This window comes from Echeneis naucrates, chromosome 6 (genome assembly GCF_900963305.1).
Source record: "Echeneis naucrates chromosome 6, fEcheNa1.1, whole genome shotgun sequence".
NCBI lineage: Eukaryota > Metazoa > Chordata > Actinopteri > Carangiformes > Echeneidae > Echeneis > Echeneis naucrates.
Genome location: NC_042516.1, coordinates 9,410,831 through 9,421,013, shown reverse-complemented (window position 1 = coordinate 9,421,013; position 10,183 = coordinate 9,410,831). Strand labels below are relative to the sequence as shown.

Below are 10,183 nucleotides of genomic sequence, written 5' to 3'. Positions count from 1 at the left end.
TTCTCACATTGCTCTTTCTGAAATGTTGCAACATGACACTTGAGTTTTCCTTACATAGTCCTAAATTAAATGACAAACAACGGTATTGGATAGCAAACAACAACAAAAACAAAATGAGTGGGTCAGTCAGGACGGATATCATATCTGTGCTTCAAATTTAGAAATGAAAGAAAATTATGCAAAAATACTCTGCAGGCGGATATTTATGGAACATAGCCGTAAAGAAATCATCATCTCTGATATACAATCTCTGTTTCCCTCTATGCTCTCATACGGATATTCTGACTTGGTGCCAATAAGATCCGTAAACCGTCACACATTTGTTTCTCCTGCCACACAGCAGAAAACTCATCTGGTTTTCTTTTGGGGAGGATGAAATGCTCCAGAATATGAAACAAGCGCTCCCAATCCTTTGGCTCCCACAGTGCTCACCACTTCCATGAATGATTGTGGGGAGTTAAGAAATGTTGGCAGGCTGCCTATCAGTGCAGCTGCGGCATACAGGAGAGATGGGATTAAACTGGGTCAGATTTCAGACTGTAATCCATCACAAATTACTGATTACTTGCTGCAGGGTGTAATCTGCAGATCACATTCAGGTTACAGGTTACTACTGTATTTTAAATAAATATTTTCATTCCTGCATGTATGCATTCTTTGAAATGCATCATCATGTTCAGATGAACCATTGTGGAACAAACACAATATTAGAGCTCATATAAAGCCATTTCATTTGTTGTAAATAACCCACAGGGCATTCAACCTGTTCTTTTATGTCTTTTTCTTTTTGACTCTACCAGCTCTGTTCCTATCTCTCTCTCTCTCTCTCTCTCACTCACACAGACACACACACACACACACACACATCATGCAAACCAAAATAGACAAACCTTGTCTCACCTTGACACACAGGTGTCACAGGTGTCAAATGTGATTGGCTACGGGCTGTGGGCTACTGTGGGCTACCCCCCCCCCCCCACCCCCAAACGATCACACACACACACACACACACACACTCTGAGTGAGTGAGAGAGAGAGAGAGAGAGTGTCGTCGGCAGCCTTGTGTTCAGTGTTCCTGGGTGAAGAACATTCACACCGCACTGAGACTTTCATAGACTGCTACTGCCGCGCCGAGACGCAGCCTATTTAAGACAATCACATGATTTCACTGGGAGTCAAAATGGTCCGCGGGGGTCACTGGGCAGAGAGAGAGAGGGAGCAGCGGGGGGAGCGTGTGTGAGAGAGAGAGAGAGAGAGAGGGGGAAGGAAGGAAAGCTGTTAGATACTGGCTGCTCTGTCTGACTGAAATAAAGAAAGAAAAAAAAGAAAACAATGACATGACTTGCCGGGAGAGAGAACCTCACGAGTTCATGAGATTTGCCGGTTTGGGACGCTGCGCTTTGGAAATGAATGGAACAGCAAAGAACCCAAACCACAACTGAAGAAAGCTCCATCTGAAAGTGGTTGATGCTTCATTCATCTGCTGCTGCAGCTGTTGGACTGCTTTATTCAGCCGCTCGCTGGGACCGGTGGTGTGTTGGTCTGGTTTCGGCGGTTTCAGGGGGAAAGGTGACCCGCAGTCATGACTTTCTTACGGATTTGCGCGAAGTGGAAAGCCTGGACGTTGCTCTTTTTCCACCTGCTTTGTTTTTTCCCACCGGGGAAAGTAAGTCACTCGTGTTATCTCCGCTGCGCCTGTACGCACATGCATAGAGCTCGTAAAGTCGTCAACACCTCATATGACTTCAGTTGGGTTCAAACGGTGCGTTGCAGGATGGCGCGGTGCGCTCTCATTTCCATTTAATGTCTTGCAGAGCCTGCTGTCGACCACCTGGGCCGACGGTTCGGAGGATCACCGGGAAGCATCGGATTTACTGAGATCTCTCAATTTACCTCAGCACACAGGTAGGTCGGTGCACGGTTTGTTTTTCCACCCCCGGGGTTGCTTCTGTGGCCTGGAGGCAAAGTGAGTCAGTGTGCGTCGCCATCCGCCGCCGTCAAGCTGGATGGAGGAGCCAGCAGCATCAAACGGCGCTCACCTGCGGCCCCGCTGCTGCCTCTCTTCACCGCCGGGGGGCGACCTGCACCCTGACACCGAGCCACCGCCGCCAGCCTCATTGGGGAAGCTGCAGCTGGGGCTCCAACACAAAACAGGGAGTTTTTCTCTTTCTCTAATGGATCATTTCACATGTTTTTAGGTTTTTAGGAAAAAAAAACTTTTGAAGAAATTACCAAGGTTTGTTTTATATATTGCACTGATAATTGAAAGGGCTTCCACATATTTTTATAGTTTTTTTTTTTTTTTTATAAGGCACCATGCAGTCAATCTGAGAAAGATGCACTGATGCTGATTGTGGCTGCTCAGTCAGTTCAGTAATTAGTGCAAGCAGGAAGTGCGGGGCTTTCATCTGTTCTTTGTTTTGTGGATCTAACCCCATATGGTGTGCTGAGTCAGCAAGTTCTTTGGCTGCGCATTCTCCTTCAGATCTCTCTTTTTTTTTTTTAAGTTACCACGAAAAGCAGACACACAAACAAACAAATGTCGAAAAACTTTCAATGAGCACATATGGGGATGATCTGAAGCAGACGTGGGGGGAAGCCCTCCTTTCAGTTTCAGAGCATCTCACAGACAGCGCTTTCACAACTACTGTTCGTTGCTAATGTGTTTTACATTCATACAACTTTGCTGGAATGGGTGGGCCGAAAGTTCATGTGTTCAATGTATTGTGAAGTTTAAGCCAAGGTGCCCAATAGCCAGAGCCACCATTAGCACTAATGGCACTCAGGAGCTGCTAAACCAACAAAATAACCACTGCATCTTGTCTGTGAGTGAATGAGTGTGTGAGTGCTCACTCCATATTCTGACAGACTCTTTGTTTGTATACTGTCAGACATGGGTCACTGCAGCTGGTTTTTTAGTTAGGATAGTACAAACACAGTGTAGTGGGTGTGTGTGTGTGTGTGTGCGTGGGTGCGTGCATGTGTGTTGGGGGAGGTGGTCAAAGCTACAAAAGTAGACAAAAGCAGAAAACTGTCTTATTTAAGAGCTTGAAGGCTTGAAGGTCTTAAGTACCTGAAGTGTTTGCTCCTTGCAGTCTTGCAGCTCTCGGTGATCATGGTGGTTACAGTACATTACAGGCTTCAGAATTTGACTTCCCACGATGACCACGCATGGTAAAGCATATGCAGGATAGGCACATGCTGCCAAGCGCTTTAATGGGATGCATCCAATAAGTATACTGTATGTCACACTGTGTGTACAGGTTTTAGGTCAGCCTATCCAAAATGCATCACATAGCCAAGTTCAAAATTCAGGCTTTCACACTGCCAGTGATGACACACTGTCTGTCACCCTGCGTGTTTCTCCCACTGACTGCCAAAACATGTCTGCGTCTGTGCTATATTTACTCATTATTCAGACCTGCTAAAGCAGGTCATACTGTACAGTAACTAACTCCGGCCCTTGTTGAGTGTTGCCTGTCCAAGGTTGCAGTTATTTTTGTGCACTTTTAGCCATAAAACGACCACGTATCATTTTCCCATGGCAAGCCTCGGTCCATTTACATCGGCCATTACTGTAGCGAAAAGCTGTTTTAGTCATTTGCTTGCTGGTTACTCATGCATTAATAGAGTATCGGACACTTTCTTTAATAATGAGATCCCATCATAGTAAGAAACATCTACGTGAAAAGACATTATTCTAACATCACCAATTTTGTTGCATTGTATATATTGTTTGGACTTGCAAGAGGAATTATCTTCAAAACCCTGAAGTGCATCCACAGCCTCAAACAATTGCATGTGTCTTTCTTTACACAGGATGCCCTCTTTTAGTAGGTCAGGTCATTCCTTCTCAGAACACAAGTGATATCTACTGCCATGATATCCTGTAGAAAACCAATTTTGTCACAGCTCAAGAAATCAGTCAACTTCTGTTTTGATTTGACCTTTGGAGGAAAGCAGATTAGATTCTGTGGCCACAGCACTATTAGACATTTAACCGTTGTATGAGGCCAGGCCAGTGACCTGCCACCAGCCCTCTTTATGACCTGCAGTTATTCAGCCTGAGCTGTAGTAAAAAATGTAGTAAAACACTAGGTCAAACATGATTCACTCTTCACTGAACACCATGTGCTGGAATGGTCTAGAATCCTTCCTTTTCTTGTAACTCTTTCTTGACCTTTCTGCAAAAGTATATGAGGCAGGTCAAGGAGATTTAACAAAAGAATGGAAAAGGTTTTCTTAAGTCCATAATACGGCCAAGGTAGCAGCTGACATAGCATGCAGTATCTCATAGTAAATGATGTTGACACATCACATTATCTTGAACTGACCATACGGACAAACTGTTTAATTTTTGCCAAGCTGCATCTACAAAATATATCTGTGAAGCCACAGATCTATCTTGGCAAAATCTTCTACAGTTCTATCCCATAGTCCACATCAATACTTCAGAGTTTTGCCTAAATGTTCTTCACCATCCAAACCCTAACTCTTATTTGCTCTCTCTTCTCCATCTTATTATCATGGCATATAAATCACTTTTCACTTGTCACAGATATTACAAACACCAAAATAATCTCCCAGCTCACTCTGTCCATCCCCCTGTCTCTCCAGAGTACGAGATTGTATCTCCATATGAAGTCAATCACCAAGGTGTTTACATCTCCCATGAAGTTGCCCACCATCAGCGAAGACGGCAACGCAGATCGTTGATACCAGATACAAGCTCATCAAACACGGATAGCAGCAACAAAATTGTCCATTTCCGGCTGAGTGGCTTGGGGCAGGACTTCCACATGGAGCTGACAGAGGCCTCGGAGAGCCTGATTGCACCTGGCTTCACTATCCAGGTCCTGGGGGAGAACGGCACCAAGAGCCTGAGGGCCTACCATCAAGACGACCTCTGCTTTTACCAGGGGTCACTGAGGTCAAGGGTCAACTCCTCAGTGGCACTATCTACATGCATGGGGATGGTGAGTCTGAATGTGCATGGATTTGTGTTGCGGGAGGCTTCGGATCAGATGTGGAGACTAGAAATATTGAGGCGGGTTAGTTTGGAAGTATGTGTCCTGGACACTTTTACATCAGTTAAGTGATGGCAACATTGAGATTAATCTACTAGGTGAATACTATAATTTCACTCAGTAACCTAGAATAAATGTCAAGCCTGGAAGACAAAAGTGGCTCATCCTAGGACCCTGAAACTATATATATATATATATATATATGTAAAAACTTAGTTTTCTTGTCATGCTGAAACCCAGTGAGGCAGAATAACAAACATCAATGACCACTTTGGGATTTGAAGTCGCGTTTAAAAAAACACTGAATTGGAGCAGAGAAAGTAGAAGTAAATGGTTTAAAGTATAAATAGCCTCCATGTATTGTAGTTTTTGGTTAGATGACATTAGACACAGATGACAGTTGGTCACGGAGCTAAAGGAAAGAGTGAGAGGGAAAAGAAGGATGAAAGGAGAAGACAGTCATATTACAGACAGCCAGTTAATCTAGGTAAAACCCCTTTTTTTCCATTGTAAGACACTGTCTTTTAATTTGACACATATGCAGTCACCAAGCAGTTTCAGTGAGCTACTGTGAGGCTGCATTGTCTGACTGGTCTAGTCAAAGACTTTGCCTCATACTTTTCTCCATTTGACTTAAAAACCCACTGGTTCAGTTTGCTAGTCACGCACGGATGTTACTTCCTTCTTCAATCTGTCTTGCATCATTAGTTCCATGTACTATATTGCACATTTGCCTAGATCAACTAATGAATAACTAATGAATGGAAAAGTCAAGTCTGAAAACACCACCAAATGTTTTGTCTAATTGCCAGGAAAATCACTCATGCCAAATATCCCAAAACAACTTTTGGTTGTATTCATTTTCCTATTTTGCATACAGCTTACTGCATGACCATGTTTTGGGACCTACAGATGAGGTACACTTCATACATATCAACCTTTATTTAATCTTTCTAAACACTAGTGGCATCTTTTTCACTCGACTCTAAACTTATCCCAAGCATCAATCCCAATCCAACACAGCTGGAACCATAAATAGCAAACTGACTGTGTGCAAATTGCAAAATACGGAAAACGTAATTGAAGTAAATTGTCTTTAAGGAAGGGTGGGGTGCTAGCATGTAAATAGTTGGCAACTGGATTGCAAGCTAACCATGTAATCAACAACATATGATATTAGTATGATCTACAACCTACTAAAAGTGACGCACTTAATAAGCTGATATCCAATCCAAAGCTGAGCAGATTTACTTGTGTAAAATTCATATCAGATAAGTTACTAACAGCAGTGCAGCTTGTATTTATGTTAGGTTGGCCTGAAGTGTGTGAAAGGCCAGCTGCGGTGATGTTTGTGCGCAATTTTGGTTTCCTTTCTGTCTCTTCTCATGTAGTACATCCAATTGGTCCTGGTTAAAAGCAATACTCTAGCATGTCAACTAACATTGAATTGATAACAATGGATAGGTTCCTCTTATTACCCTTGGACTTGTTTGTGTTCTGTGGAGAAAGTTGGCCAAAATTCAGCTTTGTGCTGGTGGTCCTTCTGTGCTGCACGAAAATAAAGGAAACAGTACTGTAAGAATGACATTAAGTTAGCTTAATTGAGACAGCTCCACCCTAAGACCTCAAGTGTTATACTGGCCCTTTTAGCAGTCTGGACTAGAGAACAAAGCACTTAATAGACGCATGCTGAACCTTTCAGTCTTGAACTCACATAAACATATTATTTTAGAACTCAACTATCAGTGGAGACAGAGGCAGCAACCGGGCCGATGTCAGGGAAATGTCTTTAATGTTACTTAATTTCAATGCACTCTTGAGGCTCACAGTTTGAAAGAAGGGATTGCATGTTGAAAGCATTTCAGGGTGTGGTGTGCAATATAAGGAATTGAATGAGTTACAGCCAAAATTGAATATGGTAATTGAAATTTACGATATTTTCACAGTTTTTTCTTGAAAAACAAGTGTCATTACAATTCACTTCAACATTTACTTTTTAATTGTAATAAGTTCCAGGCCAGACTTTGCTGGTTTGCTGTTGCTATTTTCATTGTGGAGAACCACTGCTGTGTGAGAATTGCCCTCTAAAACAACAGACAGAAAATGGCACATCTCCAGGGATGCTTCTTGTTCTTCTGTGTGTGTGTGTGTGTGTGTGTGTGTGTGTGTGTCAGATCCCAATAAAAGATTCAGCCAAAAGGTCCCGGGTTGCAGAGTCTGTAAATGTGGTTCTCACGACTGAGGCTGGCTAAGATGGACTGGGTCAGTGAATTAATGGGAATTTGACTTTTTCTGATGTGAACTGGGGGAGTTTGAAGCTACATCAGTGACAAAGGTATTTAGTCTGATGGGGAAAGCAAAGGATACTCACCGTTTTTCAAAAATACCAAATGTCTCTTATACCTGCAGAGTTTTCTTCTAAATAGAAACACTACTTATTATTTCAGCTTCCCAAATAAGCTGGATGTAAAATCATGATTCATATAGGTATTAGTAATATAAAATTCACTTTCTATATACAAATTTAGAAGATCCATTGTGTATATATCTCCAATTTTTAAATAGTTTTAACTGTGTGGGACATGCTCATCTACACCTACCCTTTGCTCCAGATAGATGCATCTGATTGGTCAAACCTTGGTAACAAAGTTCAGTGGGTCTTTTGAAGGCCCATAAGAGACCTTGCGCTTTAGTCAGGTTCCTATTTGGAAGCGAAAAGTAAATATTGACCAGGGGATCAATATTTGGATCAGTTAGAGTCGCTGCCCTCCAAGTGTAACACGACACAACCTGATGAGACTATTTCATCACACTTGTTTTCTCTTTCCTTGTTTGAGGAAATTTTCCTTGATAAGGATGTTTTCAGAGTTGAACCTGACCACCACATCACATAGAACAGAATCTACCATTTCCAGCCCCCTTTGGTCCAGAAAATGTGTTGTAAAGGATTGAACATCATTCATATGCACCTAGAGTGACTTACGCAGCCTGTATGTTTGAGTCTTCTCAAGCTTGGCAATGGATACAAAGTATAAAATGAAGCAATATCAGACTGAAAGAGGGAAAAATGTAGAGATGAAGGCAATCAGGGTCACTGTTCCCTCCATGGCAAACACTGAAACCCCCTTGTAGAGAGTGTTATGTTGCAAAGCCTGCACATAAGTTGCCTTTTCAACTTCACTATTCTGGCAGTCCATATAGTGGTTAGCCCCGCTTTGATGACAGCAGGGAGTTCAACCATAAAAATTTCTTACTTATCGGCAAGGGATTGGTGGAATAAAACAGCAGGCCAGTCCCACTGACTGCACTGTTCACCTGCCAAATGGTTTGAGACTGTGTACAGTGGACTACACACATGTGGAGCGGGAGATCATAAAACAGGTCCTCCTCTGTGTCGACTTTATGCCGCAGCATAATCCGATTTAGTCTGGATTTTATGGGGGGTTAGAGAGTTGAGCAGAGTAGAGTGACATGCAGGCATTGTTTAACTCTGATGCCATGAATAAGTTTTTTTCTCCCCTATATTTGATATCCTGTGGGATTTTTTTTTTTTTGCCATGCCAGCAAAATTGCGAAGCCATGTCGGCGTGTTGGCCCACTTTGATCTGCAGATAAAATATCTGAAAATGTATTAGAAGGATTTGCACAGTGAAATATAGATGTTATTTATTAACTATCCCTAATCGTCTCAATTCACACAATCATCAGGTCAAAATGTAAGTTTGACCAGTTCTTTTCCATAAATAAATAATTTGAGATATTTCCGTCAGCTTCAGCTTTCCTTTGTGTTTAATGGAAATCATTGGTGAATAAACATTCGGCAATGTTATAATGAGCGTGTTATGACATTTGCATTTAGCCCAAATCACCACTGTGCATTGGTGTGGATTTGTTACATACATTAGCTTGGAGGATAATCCTCAGATAAAAACCAGTAAGCATCCATGAGCTATTTGACAGAACTCCAAGATCCAGTAACAACTGAGTTTTAAATAAATTTAAATGCCTTTTTCACATCTACGACTTTATTTTTGGATTCCATTTAATGTCTTGCCTCTCTTACAATGACTCACTTTTGAAGTAGTAAACATTTATAGGAGACACATCAAACTCTGTTTCTAGGTAATTTTCTCATCTGCACATACATCATCCTTTGTAGTCATCACATACATCTCTATGTCTAATGCACACCTTTCTTTTGTACCAGTGGAAAAAGTCCAATATGTTCCCACCACAAATCACTATGAGATGTTATCCTCTCGTAAAAAAGACGGTTGTGTTTCTTGCCTCAGGAGCCGTAGTAGTAGTAACAATAATAGAAGGCTGCACACTAGTCCCACCTCTGGGATTTCCAAGAATAAATGAGGTATAGTCTATTGATGTGATGATTCTTTGAAAAGCATGCAGTGTGGTCTTGGAAGGCTGCTATAATCAATTTTCAACGTAAGATACATCAAAAGCTCTTAAAGGATTGTCACCAGTTAAAAACTACTTTAGGTTGTTTTAAGATATAGAAAGCAGATAAAGTACTGAGTCATGGACGTGTCTCTGGAATGAAGTCAGTTTGTAGTTTTCAAAATTGATATAACTCCAGTTTGTGCAACGTGTTCTGTATATCTAGCCAACTGATGACTAAGGTTCAGCCTGAAGTGAAATTGCCATTTGGTTAAAACATTGTATCTATTGCTGAAGTGTTTTGTCTGAGTAACATTTTAAATTTTTCAATAACCCTGTCAACACTCAGTTTGAATCCCTGGCCTCAGCTAGAAGTTTTGCCACAGTGGAATCAGTTTGCAGTTCTGCATGCACCAAAGACCAAAAAGAATTACTGCTGCACTTCCACCTGTCAGATGCACTATTACTATTTTTCTAATCCTTAGGTGGAAAATACTTTCGTTCATTTACTGGATTGCCTTTTTTTTCTTACAATGCATGAAAGTACCTTTGGTTAATAAGTAAATCTGATTATTCTATAAACTCTGAGACATGTTCTGTTTCTCATATGCTTGGATTGAATTAAAATTAATACTCAGACCAAAAGCCTGAGTCATACTTTTGCAAATAAAGTAGTACATTTTTGCCCTGTTTCCTAGCAGGAAGAGCAAGTTAAGCAGAGGCAAGCAAAAAGAAAGCACAGTCAGGTGCACCTTGTAATG

The 10,183-nt window shown here is 41.5% G+C and overlaps 1 protein-coding gene across 1 annotated transcript in view; it reads left to right on the top strand.

The window, feature by feature from the left end:
- The first annotated feature begins 1,272 nt into the window (after positions 1-1,272).
- adamts16 (ADAM metallopeptidase with thrombospondin type 1 motif, 16) overlaps positions 1,273-10,183 on the top strand; it is a 47,989-nt gene continuing 39,078 nt past the window's right edge. The window contains exons 1-3 of the mRNA XM_029504491.1: positions 1,273-1,666; positions 1,815-1,905; positions 4,618-4,976. Of these exons, the coding sequence (XP_029360351.1) occupies positions 1,583-1,666; positions 1,815-1,905; positions 4,618-4,976 (534 nt within the window). The 5' untranslated portion in view covers positions 1,273-1,582. The remainder of the gene's footprint in view (positions 1,667-1,814; positions 1,906-4,617; positions 4,977-10,183) is intronic.